This window comes from Capsicum annuum, chromosome 9, assembly GCF_002878395.1.
Source record: "Capsicum annuum cultivar UCD-10X-F1 chromosome 9, UCD10Xv1.1, whole genome shotgun sequence".
In the NCBI taxonomy this organism is placed as follows: domain Eukaryota; kingdom Viridiplantae; phylum Streptophyta; class Magnoliopsida; order Solanales; family Solanaceae; genus Capsicum; species Capsicum annuum.
In genome coordinates, this window is record NC_061119.1 from 196225892 (window position 1) to 196245328 (window position 19437).

The following is a 19437-nucleotide window of genomic DNA, read 5'->3' on the forward strand; positions in this document are numbered from 1 at the left end:
TGGTTAAACAGTGGCTGACAATGTATGCTCTATTCTTTTAATGTGCAGATAATGAATTATCTTTTTGCATGCTACACAGTGGGATCGCTAAATGCTTATCCTTATAAAAAATCCTTAATGAAGAAACAATCCCCTCCACATTAATCCTTTGTCCTAATGCAACTTTCAAGCCTGTCCACTACATGTTTGTTTTAATACCTAAATGAACTGGAAGGTCAAATTCTGAGTTCTCGTCTTCGTATTCGTCATCGTACTAGGTTGTTGTTGTGTCTTGTTGTTGTTGAATAGAAGAATAGAATTCTTCCCAATTAATTATGGGGTTGTTGTTGTTGTTGTCATTTTTTGTTAGTGTTTTTTGCTGCAAATATGTGTAGAAGAAGAGCTAAGAGTGAAACAACAACACTTTGAGGTTCAGAGAGAAAGTGTAAGAGGTTTCTTGTTCTTGTTGGCACGATGAAAATGGATAGGATGAATTGGGTAGATTAAGGAGCAAGAAGTAATTGAGGTAGACTGCATAATCAGAGGTAATATAACTTGCCATAATTATCCAAAACTTTAATTAAGAGTGATAAATGTTAAATGCTAAAAATAAGGAAATAATATAAATAATAAATATTAAAAAATTAATTTTCGAATATTTAATTAAAATTTTTTTTTCTAAAAAGTTGCTATAACTTGTAATTATTTCTTTAGTCTAGTAATTATTGAAAAGTTTTTCTATAACTTGTAATTAACAATATAATAAGTCTCTTTGGGATAATTTTCACTTAATGGAGGGTCATACAACTTTTGTTGGTTGTGCCCTTCCCATAGTAAAATTTTTCGTGTTTTCTCACAAAGTGGAGGTCTGGGAGGGTAAAATTACGCAACCCATAGCACTATCTCAGATGAAGTAGAGAAGTTGTTTCTGATAGACCCCCGACTCAGGACAAATAATAGTTGGATAGTGAAGAAAACAAGACACCCACAAGATAATACTATAAACTCTCTAATCGAAATCATAGACATCACTGAAACACCACGAATAAGAAACTACAGGTACAGATAAAAACAAAGCACTCTTCCCTACTATTACGGACGTACTCCTACCCATTAATCCTCTATCCTAATCCGCGTCCTCTACACCTTCCAATCAAGGGTCATGCCCTCCGTAAGCTGTAACTGCTTTATATCATGCCTAATCACGTCCCTCCAATGTTTCTTCGGCCTAAATCTATTCCGCCTAAATAATTCATAACCACCCTCTTACACCTCCGTACTGGAGCATTCGTGCACCTCCTCAACACATGTCTGAACCTTCGCAACCTCTCTTTTCACATCTTATCCTTCATCGAAGCCACTCTTATCTTCTACCGAATAATCTCATTTCTAACCCTATCTCTCTTGGTAAGTCCACACATCCATCACAACATTCTCATCTTCTTCACTATCAACTTTTGGATATGGGAGTTATTAACTGGCCAACACTTTGCTACATACAACATAGTCGGTCGGACTGTCACTCTGTAGAACTTACCTTTAAGCTTACGAGATACCTTCTTATCACATAAGACTCCCGAAACGAGCCTCTATTTCAATCACCCTGTATCAATATGGTGCATGACATCCTCGTCAATCACACCATTCACCTGAATCATAGATCAAGATACTTGAAACTCTACCTCTTTTGAATAGCCTGAGAATCCAGCTTCACTATCAGGCTAGCCTCATGCGACAAATCCCTAACTTACATTTCAAGTACTCCGTCTAGGTCCTGCTCAACCTAAATCCTTTGAACTCAAGTGTCTATATCCAAACCTTAAACTTATCATTAACTTTCCTCCTCCCATCCCCCAACTCCCTCGAATCTCGTCAATAAGTACAACACCATCAGAATATAACATACACCAAGGCACCTCTCTTGAATATGCAAGTCAAAACATCCATCACCAAGAAAAATAAAAAAGGGCTAAGAGTCGATCCCTGGCGCATCGCGGAGCTAAATTATTTCTCATGCCACATTTCAATGAGGGTCCGCGATAGCTCCGTGGCGCTAATCCTAGTCCTTGTGATGAAATGTGGCATGAGAAAGGTCAACTTTCGTTCAATTATGTCCTCTTATAAAAGGAACACTTCAAATCAATTGGGGATACCTTGGCATACGTACAACAAAGGCGAAAACAATTGCAATACTTCTCTTAGGGTTCTTTGAACTTTCATCTCTCAACATTAGTTTTGGTATGATTAATTATATTTCTTTGATGTTGATTTCGAACATGAGTAGCTAAACACCCTTGTTTTCGGGTTGAGACCACAAACATGATTATATTTTGATATTCTTAGAGTGGTTAACGTTGGTTTTATCATATGGGTTATTCTTATTCTCTTGTTTCTACCATTTTAATGATTGGGCCAAATTAGAATGAATCTATAGTTTCTTTGTGAACACGGAAGGAGAATCTTAGGGATAGATCGAAGAGTTTGAGGAGCAAGTTCGTATTCTTCTACATAATGAAGAAGATGAAGTAGCAACTAGGATAGGAATATACTTAGAAGCCTTGTTTGGTTCAATTGCAGGAAGATAACTTAAAGCATCTAAATGAATTATTGCATCCCTGCTCAACGATGTAGTTGCAATGTCTATTTAGGTAGAAGATATTAGAGACTCGGAAGATCATGATCGTAATCTAAACCCTGTGAATCAATAACCCGATAATCAACACGACCACGATAAAGATGGAGATTCAGAAGACTGTTAGGAGTGCCTCTACCCTGGAATTCTATCTCATATTGTTTACAACCTTGCTCACGTTTATTGTCACACTTTGTCATTTATTTAATTAGTAGATTAATTATTAAATTATCACAATCATCTTGATACTTTGAAACACTTAAACACATTATTGTCGAAACTGAAGTTGATTAAATTACTAATCAAGTAGTTCTCGTGGGTACGATATCCGATTCTTTGGGTCACTATATTACTTGTACGATCAGTGCACTTGCCTGTGCGATAGACCGCAACAATACCCCTATAGTTGTTGCAACTCTAAATGTCCCCCTTATTCTTATATAATGAAATCATCCTACTCCATCTCCAAGCTTCGGGCATATTCGCTGCCCTGAAAGTGATGTTAAACGACCTTGTCAGCCACTCCAAATTTGCCCCGCCATTGCTTTTTCAAAAATTCACCAAAATCTCGTTTGCCCCAATCTCCCTACCCCTACGCATCCTATGAATAGCGCCCTTGACCTCCTCGCAACATTTCTCTGAATTCTTGAAATTCCCTAACACGAAACTTTTGCCCTCCTCAAATTTGATGAAAACATATTTCAGCTAATCTGTTCAGATTTGCGCTCATTTATTAGCTAAGATAATTTTAGTCCATTTAAAAATTGAGGTTATATGAAGTATAAATTAAATCATACAAATCTTGTTAAAAAGTTTTCACAAAGAAGCTTCTTTTTATTTTGTTATGTTACATAAAATCAAAATAAAAAGAAATAATTTTATTAATTACAAAAGTAATTGAAGGACAAACAAAGAAATTAAAAACTTGACAAGAATTAGGTGGATCAACTTATGAACTGCTTTTAGTGCAAGCAATTTCAGCATTTCAGCCCAAGGAACTTCTGATAAAAAAACTGAGACTCGTTTGTTAACTCATTCAACCTAACCATCCATTTGACACCCCTAAATAAAACCATTATTGACGACTTCTTTTTCAAAAAAATAATTAATCAAAGATTTTATAAATGCTTAGTGACACCAAGCTAGTATTGCATTAAAGACAACCATCCATTTGACACCCCTAAATAAAACCATTATTAATGACTTCTTTTTTCAAAAAAATAATTAATCACAGATTTTATGAATGCTTAGTGACACCAAGCTAATATTGCATTAAAGACTGCGCGATCCCTTATTACATCTAAAATGGGTCATTTACGCAAATGCCTCTATTTCGAGGTGGTTTTTAATTATCGTCCTTCAGCAATGCATGCAAAAACCTGATCTGAAATTGCATCAACTTCCTCTACAATAACCAGGTTGCACCATAAAGCTAGCAAAATAATACATCTTTGTTTAAGCCATTTGGTACACTGGCTTATACAGAGCAACCATATAAATTATAAAGTGATCTGTTCTGAATACAACAGAGTAATATACAAAGTGTCACCCTTAAACCTCAACCTATGAAGTTGCAGGTACCAGAAAAAGACGTAATTGAGTTTAAAATATGAACTTTCACAGCCCAAAGTTGAATAGGAAGGGCAACAGGTGAGACCTAAAACGAATGAAAATATGTTAGAACTCATTGGGATATGATGGCATCTAAACAGTTCCGAAAAACTGCTCCAAAGACGTTGAGCTGAAAACATTCATAGCTGTTCTTTCTGACTTGGTAGGTGTAATGTGTAGCTCATATTTGATAAATCTCTGCAAATCAGTTAGTATCAACCCATTAAATATCTCAATAGAGGAAAGCACTAAAAATTTGCATAGCCACACTGCCATTTAAATAATTATAGCTACACTTGTCATAACCGTTTTCATCACTACCCTAATGGAATGTCCCAAAGCAAACAACAGCATATCCAATGTAATCCCACAATGTGGTCCGGGGAGGGTGGAGTGTACGCAGACCTCACGCTTACGTTTGGGAGGTAGAGAGGCTGTTCTTGATAGACCCTAGGCTGAAGGGAAAAAATAAATTCAAAGCAGTTCGAGTACCATAGGAAACAGTGATCTGAAAAATCTAATCTCTAATAGGTCAAAACTTGAGTTCTTGAAACAGGCAAGAGACAAGTAACTGTATCATTATGTGTTTGTAGAAGACTTTTTTCTTTGAGGCAATGGGTGTTTATAGAAGACCTTCACATTGACAGACAGGAAATTACAGGGTCAAACTTGCAAATTTTCTAATTTAAGAAGAAAGAAATTTATTTTTTATAGGCAAATCTTAGAATCATTAGTAAATATAAGAGAGGTTGAAGTTGTTTCCTTGGGGAAAGAGATCTAACTAATGCATGGTAGATAAATGGGCGGATTCATCGGTTTACTGATACTTCTACTTTTCTTCATGAATTAGTACATCTACTGAAATAGAGAAGACTATAAACATGGGATGCTCATGCTAACAGTCGAAGGAAACAAGGAATACCGCTAACTGAAAAACGATTTCCGGATTTGTATCAATGTGCCAATCAGGTTCCAGTTGTCGGACAAATGATGTTCGCCCATTCTCAATGCTACAAAAGAGAACCTGAATAACAATCAAATCAGTATCATATAATGCATAATACACTCAGTACAAGAAAGAGGACCATCAGAAAAATAGTAAAGGTTAAAATGGCAGCTGAGCCATCAATTCAACTGTTGAATCTTTATATTAAATATTCAAACTGTGACAGCTGGGATAATAAATCATTTTTATACTAATCAATCCACATTTTGCTCGGACAAATCTACTCTCTATGTATGTTTTAGCCAATCATTATGTTACTCCCTACATAATAAAAAACAATAACATTTGCTGATGACTCTACACTGACAATTGAGGACTGAATATTCTCTTGTTTCATGTAAGACCGTACCTAGAACGAGAGACGCTAAATATAATATGAACAAAGTTGACTAATAGAGTGTAACATGAGTAATAGCCGGAGCTTTCAATGAAGAACCACAATCTTCGGGAATGACGAAAGCTTCTTCAACAAATCTAATAGTCTAGAGGTGGTGTAATGGTGTGGAGAGGTGATGGATGGTGTTCCAGATGACGAGAGTGGTCCACAGCTGGTGAAGAAGATGAAGGTTGGCTGAGACGACAAATTCTATTTTTCTTTGGGCAAAATTTTAGAGGTTTGATTTACCACGTCATAGGATCAAACGAGAGTGAGAATCGCACATTTGTTGTTGGTGTGGATCAGTAAAATTTGTGTTAGTAGGCACAGTTTTGGAAGCATTAAGTTTTCAACAGGCATGACGATTGTGGTGTCAAAATGGAAAAAAGGTGTAAGTTTTAGCGTTTGTCAATGTATTTGGCCTATCTTTTAAGTGTGTAAGAGCATAAAGGAATTAGTTGCAAAGAGGATGTAAGATTGTAGCCATGACCCAAGAAAATATGTGAATGTCGTTTTTCTACATAAAAGAACAAAATTTAAGTATATGGGTTGAATTTGTCCACCAATAAATTAAAACATAAAAGAATAGATTTGCTACACAACTTTAAAGAAGGGACTAGGACATTAACGTAGTACTAGAAAACCACAAGGAACATATATTTAACAAACCAAAACCTCAGGTGAGGTTTTTGTATTACTGTTAGAAGGAAAAAAATCTCTCTTTTTTCCAGAACAGAAGACTATAAAGTTCGCGCATCCAGAAGAATAAATCTCAAATTTTCCAGGACGAGGATACCAATAAACGGACAAAGGAAAAGTGTTCACAGGTGCAAGGTTGAGATTAAAAGTTGCAGAAATCACCCATGTAAAACAACCATAATAACAAGAAGTCCATGAAAGTATTCTAAATGGATTTCGATTTCCATTGGCAGTTGAAGAATGACTAGTTGTTACCTTGTCTTTGACCATGCCACCAGATGTAAACACTCCAGCATCTTCTAAAGCCAGTAGGACCTTTTTCTGCAAATATTCATGCATTTCAAGAATATGCATGCAAGAAAAAGAATGTGGTGATACACATGCAGGTTACTCATAGAAACTAAATGAGACTGCATCAACTGCAGTCCACCATTAACATGCACCAAAACTATGATAGTAGGTGCTGAAAAATGAATCAAGTTCAAGAAGTCATGAAATAGTGGACAAGACCAGACATCCAGAAAGAAGAAGTACAAAAGAAGCTCAAACATGGTCATCTTATCTCATTTTAGGTCGACTTACTATCAAGGAAAGCTATTTTGTTAAGTTATGCAGATTAGTAAGTGCAAATCTTCTACTACACTAGTAAATGATGAATGTTTGTCAATGTGTGTGATGATTATTTAATGTGATCTCAGTTTTGCCTAGGAAAAAAAACAGAGGGGGAATAGTGTACTGCTTAGGGAATGTCATTCCACTTGATTACAAGGGTATGTTAAGGCAGTTGAGTTTATAGGTGATTCTCAGAAAAGCAGTAAGCATAATTGATGCCTAAAGCAACACATCAAACTAGTTTTTCAGAGTCAACTAAGACTTTGCATCAAAGATACGTCCTTTTACCTTTTTAGATTTAATTTTTAGGGATCAGTTCAGAAAGCCAATTTTATTTGGTATACAAAGCCAATCAACAAGGACAGACTTTTCCTTTTCATTTTAAAAGAAGCATCAAATGGCATCCAACCCCAAAAAATTTATCCTCTCTAAGTCAAACAATGCAGATTAAATTTTTATAAAGGGATTGGAACTATAGCAACTACTAGTCAACACACTGATGCAATATAATAGAGCGAGCACTAACTTCACTTTCGTCGTCAAGTACTCTCTCCATGAGATAAAGGTCACAAAATTTGGTGATTTCTAGCAACACTTCAAGCACAGAGGATCGGACAGTAGCTTGTTTCTGCAAAGAACAAGAATAAACATTGTCAACTGCATGTTGAAAATTGATGCATAATCAACAAAAATAATAATAACCTGTAGTTCCTCCGGGCTCGTTTCCTCCAAGATTACTCCAAGCAACCGACATGTTACCTATAAAATGAAATAATATGCAGATTGTCCAGTTATTTGGGCTACTGTGACGAAATTAACGAAGAGTCTCTACCACTGCCAAACAGAATCAGGAAAGAGGATGTCAGAATGCAAAAGCTTGAACAGATAAGCTTTGGTCAAGTATCTCAATTTTTCTTAAAATTAAGGTAGAGACAACCATCATGCTCTCAGTTATTTCTCGATGTTGCAATCAATAATACTTCATTATATTCTAAATCCTAAATAGGACCCGTAAGGCTACCAATTAAAGGATAAGGTGGGTAAGACACCCCATTAGAAGTGCACGCTGAGCATGCTAGTGTAGGCTTCAACAGAGACTTAGCTAAACAAAATGCAATAACTGCAAAGGATCTATACAATATGATGTAGCTATTATTGTTACACTTACACCAGGTCAGCCAGTGTGGTCAGTGGCATCTAGTGGCTGACAAGTTTGGTTGCTGTCACAGGCCTTTCTGTTCTGGTTAATGACTTGTATGTCCTCATGATAAGCATAAGATTAACAAGGATAATTAGGAACTCTAATTGGTTCGGGTACGTGATGAGGAGGGGTGCTTATGCGCCAGTGCAGTGCGGAGGTGTGAGACACTGGCTATGGATGATTTTAGGCGGGGGAGAGGTAGGCCGAAGAAATATTGAAGGGAGGTGATTAGACATGATATGGAGCAGTTACAGCTTACGAAGGACATGACCCTTGATAGGAAGGTGTGGAGGAGGCGGATTAGGGTAGAGGGTTAGGGGGTGGGAGGGTGTCGGTGACAGCAGGGGAGTGTTCTGTATTTGTGTCTGAAGTTTCTTGTTCGTAGGTGTTGAGTGTTGTCTACGGTTTCAGATTTATAGTTTTAGTAGTATCTTGTGGCTAGTGTTGTTAGTTTATTTTGCATACTGTACAAGTTTATATTCATTTATGTATTGTGTCTGTTATTTTGTAATTGATTTTAAGCCGGGGGTCTATCGGAAACAGCCTCTCTACTTCACCTGAGGTAGTGGTATACACTCTATCCTCCCCAGACCCCACTAGGTGGGAATACACTGGGTATGTCGTTGTTGTTGTAATTAGTTTTGAAAAGACAAATGTATATTGAAATAGCCAACGAAACTACTTTAGAATTGAGGCATAGTTGTGGGTATGAAATGGGATCTGAATAAAGCGAATTGAAATAGAGGTGTGCATTTCTACATGAAAATAATAATGTAGTTCTATTAACCTACTACAACCTCTGGCCTAATTATGTGATAGGCTTTCCTTTTAGTCTATCCCGGAAAGAACGACATTTTTCACTTTTTAGAAACTATTTGATCTTAGCATTGCCGTCTTACCCATAATGAATGTCTTATTGGACCCACTTGATATTTTGCTCATTGTTTTACAATGAGAGTTAAACTAAAAGGACACGTGGAACTTTCGCAATCACTTAACAAACAAGAATACTTTTGGTAATTTGCATAAATTTGCCTTACAATCAAACACCTTCAGTTAAAATGAGGCGGAACACATAAAGTTCTACCTCCAATTAATTACTTACTTCCAATCTATTCAACCTTCCAAACTATTCTTCAACGCAATTTGACAGAAAGAAGCCCCCTTTATTCTTAGGAAATTAAGACATTAATTGGACCAAAGGAGCAATGATCATGTATCAAGAAAAAGAGGTGTACTACTCTCTTTTCTTGACAATGAGTGGAAAGGGGAGACACATTGTGCTCATTCACGGTGATGCAAAAGGGAGAAATAAGAAAAGATACTCCACATGCCTCTACCATATTTTTCAAACTTGAATTTCATAGTGAGAGAGTGAAGAGTAAATTGAATTTTAGGGGACCATCAATAGATTACAAGTGTAACAAATTGTCATTTCTGGGATTTCATAGACATCAAATTGAACATTTGAGTTAATTACTCAATTATAGTTTTCTTTTTAACAATTCACGGAAAAATATATACACACACTTGGGAGCATCACTTGATTGTATATAATGCATACAACAACTACACCTTAATCCCTAACAAGGGAAAATTTTTATCATCGGAGAGGCACAATCAACAAAAGGTGTGTGAGGCTCCATTACATTTTTACACATAAGATAGTGGGCCCATCTATTTACTTTTCCAAATGAAAGCAATGAACAAGAGGGAGAAAGTAATAAATAGATCCATCAGGTATAATAAATTGTATTAAATAAATATTTAAAAATAAAAAATTAAACCAGTATGTGTGTGTGAGATTTTTTTTTTGGTATATTATAAAGTCTACTTAAAATACTTTATAATTTAGAATACGTGATCCACCATTAATTTTGAATGCAGTTTTATTGGAATCGTTATTTTGAATAAAAATCACACCAAGTTTGTAAATTGAACTAATTTTTATTAATAAATACTCCCTCCATTTCAATTTATGACATTTTTTTCCTTTTTAGACAATTCTTTTTTAAAAAAAATAAAGAGGACATCTTTATATACTCGATATGAATTTAACAATAAAATATACATTTTACTCTTATTAAAATGATCTATAGTCCTACAAATATCTTTGGCTTATTTTAACCCACAAATTTTAAATATCTTCCTTTATTTCTTAAATTAAGTGATCGGTCAAACACTTACACATAAACTGAAATGGAAGAAATAATATTTCTATGTTGACAGATTTTTCCCAACAATTGATGAAAAATCAAATCGAAGAAAAACCCAATTTTTTTTTTAATTTTCTTTGGTTGGTTTCGTTTTGGTTTTACATTTTAATATTGTCGATGTATCTTGATATATCACAACTAAATTTTGAACTTTTTTTACATAAAAGGAATTCACTGTAATTTTTTCTTTTTTTTAATATTCCTTATAAATGACTAAATTATTGAATAATGCATACAATCTTTTAGAGAAAAAAATATAAAAAAGTGTAGATAGGAAAAAATTAAAATGGATATGCAAAGGTACTCTCAATTGCTCATAATTAGTTACTTATAATTTTTTTCTCATTCATGTATATATGTATCCAAATAAGATTTATTGATGATTAACTTCTCATTTTGCAATTTGAATCTTTGGCAAGAGAATATGATTTCACAAGTACAATAATAGGGAAAAACAATACAAGAAATAAGTTTATAGACTTACTACATTTAGATCTATCGCACAATAAATAAGTTTATACTTAATTAATATAATTTATTGTGCCTGATGGACCCACTTGTATTATATATATACATTCTTTCCTGTTCAATGCTTTCATTTGAAAAAGTAGACAAATAGAGCTTCACACAACTTTTGTTGGTTGTGCCTCTCCCATTACAAAATTTTTCTAACAAGGTGGAGTTGGCTATACTAAATCTACACCGACCATACAACATACCAGTGTATTCCCACAAAGTGGGGTTGGGGTCGGTGAGGTGTACGAAGTCCATACCACTACCTCAGGAGTGAAGTAGGGAGACTATTGCCAATAGAACCTCGGCTACCCGGCTCAAGATGAATCCTCACTGACCATGTTCGCCATTTAATTTCATCTCAGGCCAACATTATACAAAATAAAAAAGAAAAGTGAAGTTCTATTTTTTTTTCTATTGACACAAGATTCTCTAATAGGACTAAAGACTCCTCGAAAGCGTAGGACCTGAAGTAAATCTTTTATGACTGATATATATTCCCAACTAATCGGTATTGCCTATATAAATTTGTTTTTTCCATTGCATCCAATCTTTGTTAAATCTGCACGGCTCCCAAGTGAATATAGGTCGAGAGAGAAATACCTTCCATATGATTTTGAGTACTCTTCCAGTTTCTCTATATTCACTAACTATGATTTCACACCTATCGACCCATGCATCTAGAGTTGAAATATGACAATCATATCAAATGATATTCTCTGATTATTTTCTAGCTAATGCGATCATATCTAATCATGTATGACCGCAAATCCATCCTAGCAATTTATCTTGTCAATGTAACATTCACTTTCATATGATATTGTTGGTCTTAGCATCCAAGAATATGGCACAATAGCGCAGTGGTCAATGAAGTGGACGAGAACCATAAGGTCTCGAGTTCAAATCCTAGCGGAGATCAAAAAGAACATTAAGTGATTTCTTCCCATTTGCAATAGCCTAGGTGGACAAAGTTACCAGGTACCTGTTGCTAGTGGGAGGTGGCAAGTAAACGTGGAATTAGTCGAGGTGGGCACAAGTTGGCCCGGATATCACAACTTTCAAAAAAAAATATAAAAAGAATATATCATTGGTCTAATAAATATTCTACAACTTACTTTTCACTTCGGTAAGCATCCTTTGATTACATTACATCCTGCTACCACTTCTTTATTTCAATCATCCGATCCGATTGATTCTGGTAACATCTTCACCTATCACTTCATTCTCTTGGAACGACGATCCTAAATATCCGAATTGTTTGGATTTAGGAACCACAATCATATCTAATCCTATCTCAACTTCAATTTCATATGTTGACTGAACTTGAAATGCATATAGTCGATTTTACTTCTACCTATCTTAAAAGCCTTACTTTCTAAAGTGTTTCTCCATAGTTCACGCTTTTGGTTTACACCTCATTGGTTTTGTCAATTAGAACAACATCGTCAACAAATAACATACACCACAACCATTGGACCTCATCTTTGAATGTGTTGGTTTTTGCTCTTTCATAACATGGGTAAATAAGCATTGAAGCACAACACAGATTCTTGATGTAAACCCATGGTTATAGGAAACTCCTTTACGTTTTCTTCTATTGTTCTCACTCTTGTAATGGGCCCTTCATACAAGTCTTTTATGACGTAAATTATTTAGCATGAATCTTTTCATTTCCTACACCCACCAAATGACTTTTCTTGATACTCTATCTGTCTATCATATTCTTTCTCCAAGCCAATAATAACCATGTTTAGATCTTTCTTCCTCTTACTATAAATTTTCTAAATCATCTTTGAAAAAATACAGATTTTTGTTGTGGATCTACCGGGGATAAAATCCAAAATTGATTCTCAATAACATTAATAGTGTCCTTAAGTCTATATTATATCACTCTTAGAGTTTCATCGAAGCATTTATATGATGTATTAGTTAGAGAATTAAATAAGTGGCTAGTATGCCAACTTCACACACCACATTGACGATTTGATATGTGGCCGACTTTGGATAAAAATGCAAAGGAGAAGGAAATGGGGCCAAGTCAATTTTACTTTTTGCTGGCTCATGTTTAGATGTCTTAAAGAAGTGGAAATACAAATTGTGTTTCGTGCATTAGGAGAAACAACAATTTAAAGGGATTTTGGGAGGTTGGGGAGAGGGGGAGGGGGCGTCAGGGTTGGAACTACTTTTTGAATCATCTTCTATGGACATCACTGTTTAGGATTTCCTTTTTTTTTTTTTTGTAAAGGGACAAAAGCATATTGCTATTATCTCAGGAAACACTAAAAAACTAAGATGAGTCTTTTATATAATCTTAAATTTGGCCATCAAGAGTTATAATATATAATGGCATTTTCGTACTTTAAGATTATTATATATACAAGATCCCTCTTAACTTTACATTGTTTCCTGAGCATAAAAGTAGTATGCTTTATGTCCCTCTTCTCCAAAAATCCCTTAATTAGTGATATGCACAAAAGACAATTCAGTTAGTAGCTTGACTACCTTAACGCCTCCCCAAGGTCCCTCTATGTTGTTTTTTCTGCCTTAATAAACTTGTTAAAATATGAGCAGGAATAGGAATAGCATATAAAATCCTACTTGGAAAAAGATTATAATGTAGTGTCCGATTAGGAAAACGATTGAAATATATTGTCTGTAAATAGAGCCTCAATGTAATAATGTAGTTACAACAATTCAATAATATTTTTCATTTATATTTTCTCATATGGTATCATAGTCAGGCCCACCCAGTTCATTGTTTCCGATGTTGGGCCCCTCCGTCTTATATTGTCCATGCTTCAGATGTCCAGCCCTGGGCGTGCGGGGGGTGTTGGAGTCCCACATCGGTGGGTTAAAGGGTCCTTGGTCTCCTTATATGGTCGTGGACAATCCTCCCCTCATGAGCTAGCTTTTGAGGTTGAGTTAGGTCCAAGATCCATTTCTTTATCATGGTATCAGAGCTTCCATGATCTTGGTAAAGAATCAAAGATTTTCCGCTGCCGGCGGGCAGCTATAATCCATACATGCCGCTCGTCTGGCCAATGATTATGTTAGCAAAAGTTGGGTCACTGGCTCACTGTGTATCTTTCTACTGACTATTTTCTCATATCTTTGCGTAGCACCATACATCTGTCCGGTGACTACTTTTTCATATCTATTTTTCTTAGCACCGTACTTCTTTTCGGTGACTATTTTCTCATATCTGATTTGCATAGCACCGTGCATCTTTCCGGACTAATGTCTCATATTTAAGTTGCATAGAACCATGCATCTTTCTGGTGACTCCTCAGATTTAATTTACATAGTTCCATATGTCTTTTCGGTGACTCCTCAGATCTTTTTCAACAGGGTCGTGCCATTATTCCGACCCTGCCCATATAATTTCTCTTTTCCAATAGGATCGTGCCGTCACTCCGACCCTACTCATATAATTTCTATTTCTCAATAAGGCCGTGCCGTCATTCCAACCCTACACATATTTCTCCTTTTCAGTAGGGTCGTGACATCATTCCGATCCTACCCATATACTTTTTTTTCTTCAGATTGTAGTCACTTTTCATCCATCAAATCTAATAATCCGGCGTGTGAGCATGTTTCGACTAAGTTTCCGGTGACTTTCATGTTCAAGATCTACTCATCTCTTGATTTTGAGATGACCCGTATATTTTATACCAGTTTTCGGCAATTTTCCAGCGACACATCGACTTTACGGCAATATTTACTACTTTTCGAATCACTTTTTCAGTTTGTTCCGTTTCAATTGAGGTCTCCCAGACGTTCAAAGCAGTCCTTATCAATTTTCTTGCAGATATCTTCACCAAGTCCCTCAGCAATTCTCATATTAGTTACATCCATAACAAGCTTGGTACATATGTCTTCTATGCACCAGCTTGAGGGGGAGTGTTAGAATATGAGTAGGAATAGGAATAGTATATAAAATTCTACTTGGTAAAGGATTATAATATAGTGTCCTATTAGGAAAAGGATTGGAATGTATTGTCTATAAATAGGCCTCAATGTAATAATGTAGTTACAACAATTCAATAATATTTTTCTCTTATATTTTCTCACATGGTATCAGATCCAGGCCCACCTAGTTCATTGTTCTCGATGTTGGGCCCCCCGTCTTATATTGTCCACGCTCCAGATGTCCAGCCCTGGGTGTGCGGGGGTGTTGGAGTCCCGCATCGGTGGGTTAAAGGGTCCTTGGTCTCCTTATATGGTATTGCGCAATCCTTCCCTCATGAGCTAGCTTTTGAGGTTGAGTTAGGCCCAAGGTCCATTTCTTTACCATTAAACACAGTTTTGCTTGTTTCTAGTCCCTAAGACATTTGAAACAAGAGCTTGAAATATCTTTTTAAGTTGTCATCCAACGTGAGCTAATTACCAAAGAAACATCATATGTAATATGAATTTGCCCACTAACCACTCATTTAATTCTCTACTTCATACATTATATGGATGTAAGCTATGCTCCCAAGTGCGTGTATGAATATGCTAGATAATATTCTACAAGACTTGAAGTGGTATGCAAATTGTTAAAATAAGAAAACTAAAAGTAATGACATAACTCAAAATTCATTTTGATGTCTACATATGTACTTAAGGGCAAGCAAAGCCCCAAAAATGTCTGGTTGTTACAATAGAAAAGGATTCGAAAACGCAATAGCCGTTAGCAGAAATCACCCCACCAATGCTATTAAGTGGGATCTGGGAAAGACTCATCTTAATACTTTAGTTTATGACCTCTTCAAAAGATACGAAGACAGTATCCTCTTTGAAGAATGAATGAATTGCTAGCATTTGGGAATGATCTATTCTCGTGAAGGCTCTCCAAATATCAAAGCAGTTTCTCGCAAAAACAAACAAATGTAAACTACTTTTAGGTAAACTTAAGTACCTACCTAGGCGATTCTATTTAAAGACTATTACACTTCTAGGTAAACTTAAGTACCTACCTAGGAGATTCTATTTTATAACTATATTAGATAATGTTCAAGATATTTCTATGTAATCTATGCTACATAACCCTACTGAAGGATTAAATTTATTAAAAGGTCAGTCGTCATCTTCCTGCAATCACTCACCATGGAATAAATATACTGAGAGCAAAGTGGTGAGCTCAGGCTTAAATGGACAATGCTATTGGAATAAAATATAATAGTTAATCTTGTTAGTACATTGCTTGGTTCATTCCATTCACTAATCCCTCATTTTTGGTGAATCCTTCACATTTGAAATCTTGCTATTCGCTTTAGTTTAACCTATTAGCACAAAGAACTATTTCAGGAACTATCTCCAGAATTTAAGCAGCCATTTTGCCAATAATTGGAAAAAGTTTGTGAAACTTTAGATCTGTTTGAATTGGTTCTTTTTGTGTTCTGTGAGTGGCAGAAGAGTTTCTTGCAAACATTCTTCAAAAAACACCCCCAAACTACAACTTCAAAAAGTAGTATTGCAAAAGAAATTTCTTGCAAATAAAGCTTAAAAATACCTTAACAAACACCAATTTTATTTCAGTTTTTGAAGAAGAAAAAAACTTCACTGACAAAAACACCTAAAAGAATGAATTTTTTATCTTAAAGGAACAAATTAAAGGCAGCCCATGATCTCAAATTGTTCTTAGATTAATAAATGTATGTTGAACATCAAACATGTACTTGGCACCCACGAGGCCTTGAAGATGGAGAAGTGTATGTTAAAGAGATACCAACAAGAGAAGCATTAAAAGATACCTTCCTCCCCTCACTCAGTCTTTGCCTGACTATTTGTCCCAGAGTTGGCTGCAAGCAATTAGTAGAAGTCACTAATCCATCAATTATATTAGGATAAAGGGGTAAGGGCAAATGAAAATCTTTTTCTACCTTTACTGGCTGAAAGAACTCATCAATTACATTTTGTGCACTCGAATCCTCTGATGGGGGGCTAACTTCTGAAGTTGCTATATTTTCACTAAAATGACTGCTTACACCAGAACTACCAGGTATAACAGCTTGTCGTTTAGGACTCCTCCTCTGTGGACTAGATGTTCTCAATATTCTCCAGGCAAAAACTATTGTAAATGCAAGACCTGCTATAGCGCCTATAGATCTTGAGTCCTGCACTTAAAACAAATAGCTGTTACCGTCTAAAGTGAAAATAGCACAACATTTAAAACATATTTCTTAGGAATGCCATAGGATTTGTTTTTGATAATTGTAATGCCATAGGATTTGTTTTTCAAAAAGAGAGCTATTGCAGCACCAGTTCCTGTATGATAGAATTATATCAGCAAAACAATTAGATAAAATGGCAGTTTATTGGTTGTTGAATTGCTAATTCAGCATCTATTGCCTTCCTCAATTTTGCAAGCGGTAGAAGCTGTAGGAATCCCTGAAACTCTACATTGTGCAGTCACCTAATTCTACACTCTTGCTATTGCTCAGGTTATGTAGCTGTAGTTTTAGAACTATGTTGTATGTTCAAGATATGAATCAGACCAAAGTCAATGATTTTCAAAGATTCGGCCTAAAGTGGGAAAAAAATTAGCATCTTGTTGTCAAAATCAAGTGTGCTGAGAAACACAAATGTTCAATTGGACTTTAAGCATAAATAAACAGTAGATTCCAGTGAAGAATTTTAACGAGGGAGAAAAGAGTTATATAGGTAATGCAAGAAAAATAGCTACAAAAGGAATAACAATTACAATGACAAATGAACTAAAAAAGCTACAAGGGAATGAAATAAATGAACCAATGAGAATGCAAATCAAATTCAAAAATCATTTCAAACTTCTGATAGAAGTGCAAATGTGCAAATTTAAGTTTCTAGTTAAGACTAGTAACTGGTTTCCTTATACTAAATTCTAATTATTATTCTTAATCAGCAAAAAAAGTTCATTTCCATAATACTTCTTTACAATTATTATATCAATAGTTCTGCCTCTTATCAATATACAAGCTCGTGGAACAATTTAAATTTAACATTCTATATCTGCTCGTTCTCCCCTTTCCAATTCCCAATGAACCACATGATCTTGGCCTGCTATTCCTTCAAATTTGTCCATTTCATATTGGCCCATTTAATACGTAGTTAAATCTCCTCTTTATATTTCCACTGATGCCTAATCATATCTAACCTGAACGGACATTTTTAGGTAAAATTCCACCAACTTTTGTCCAGGCAAAACCATCACCTAAACAAGCTAAAGCACTGTGTCTACTTTCAAGGTTTAAGCAGACGGTAGTCCAGCCTTTAACAACATTGCTTATCATCAAATTATCCAGTAAAATTATCCTAATCCCCACAAACAATGTTTATATAACACAACAACTAAACCTAATAACGCAACCCCAAAAACTAGTTCAAACTAGCTCACAAGAGGAGGACTGTCCAAGTCCGTATAAGCAAACCATTTGTCCATTCTCCAACCACCATGGAACTCTAACCCAACCTAACTCAACCCCAAAAGTTAGTTTATTAAGAAAAGATCCATATAAGCAAACCACTGGTCTATTCCCCAACCAATATGAAACTCTAACCCACTCTAATACCCCCTTCAAGCCCAAGCCCAAAGGGGACCAAGAGTCCAAAAAGAAAGGACTTGACGTGAGCCTAACTCAACCCCAAAAGCTAGATCTCCAAGGACTATCCAAGTCCATATAAGCAAACCACCAATCCATCATCCAATTCTTGTGGAACTCTAAGCCACTCTAACACCTCCTTCAAGCCCAGGCCCAACTTGAGTGTGCACCGGGAGTCCAAACAGGGATGGACCTACACTACTACCACGTAAACATACAACACCTGAGCCTAACTCAACCCCAAAATAGAGAGAATTGACTAGGTCCATATAAGCAAACCACTGGTCTATCCCAAACTAATTTAGAATTCCAACGCCCCTTTAACCCCCAAGCCCAACTAAAGATGAATCACGAGAGAGATTGCCCAAGTTAATATAAGCAAACTACTACTGATCCATTCCGCAACAAATGTGGAACTCTTAACACACTCTAACAACAATGATACAAAACTAATTCGTACCAATGTTAGGGAGAGATTAGAAAACTTAAGAGTAAGAAAAGCCCCAATTCGCTTTATCAGCTCCACCAAATCGTCCTTCGAAGTATCAGCCATAAGCCCCCACCCCCACCCCCACCCAACCCCCTCAACTCTTCAAAATTGATGGAATTCTGTGGTTCCTTGGTAGTGTTTGAGCCGATGAAAGATTGATCGAGCTCTCTTTGCTGTTACAGAAATCTTCTAGAAGAAATTGATCTTGCAAAGGAAGCTTCGAATGGAAGATTGAAAAAGTGGAGAAATGAAAAGGGAAAATAGGTACATCTATTTTTATGGCTAGCCCATTTTAGGACTAGCATTTAAGTCATAACCAAACTTATTAAGTTTTGAAGGGTCAGTTTTGGTTGGAAAAGCGTCATGCCAAGATAATTAATCTCAAGATTCATCATTTTGAAATTAATTATATAGGATAACTTATTCTATCAAAGTGTAAATAGTGAGATGAATAATCTTGATATAAACTAATATTTTTAATTAAACATGAGATAAAATAATTCTTTATTTTATTTTGGGACTATTTATACCTTATACCTC

General features: G+C 35.7%; 1 protein-coding gene across 1 annotated transcript; it reads right to left on the reverse strand.

Annotated features, from left to right (window-relative positions):
- Positions 1–4011: 4011 nt before the first annotated feature.
- LOC107842233 (peroxisome biogenesis protein 22) lies at positions 4012–19199 on the reverse strand. Its single transcript, XM_016685983.2, has 8 exons — positions 18868–19199; positions 16710–16943; positions 16581–16628; positions 7618–7674; positions 7442–7543; positions 6559–6624; positions 5145–5246; positions 4012–4420 (listed from the first exon to the last, which is right to left on the reverse strand). Exons 1-8 carry the CDS (start codon positions 18958–18960, stop codon positions 4316–4318), a joined length of 807 nt encoding a protein of 268 aa, XP_016541469.1. The 5' UTR covers positions 18961–19199; the 3' UTR covers positions 4012–4315.
- Positions 19200–19437: the final 238 nt, after the last annotated feature.

What these genes read in the sequence shown, in the direction of transcription:
- LOC107842233 (XM_016685983.2), bottom strand. Translation starts at nt 18,960, where the DNA reads ATGGCTGATACTTCGAAGGACGATTTGGTGGAGCTGATAAAGCGAATT. An exon ending in CTAATCTCTCCCTAACATTG is followed by an intron (nt 16,944 to 18,867) that starts GTACGAATTAGT and finishes TTTTAAGTGCAG; the next exon opens with GACTCAAGATCTATAGGCGC. An exon ending in AGTTCTTTCAGCCAGTAAAG is followed by an intron (nt 16,629 to 16,709) that starts GTAGAAAAAGAT and finishes AATTGCTTGCAG; the next exon opens with CCAACTCTGGGACAAATAGT.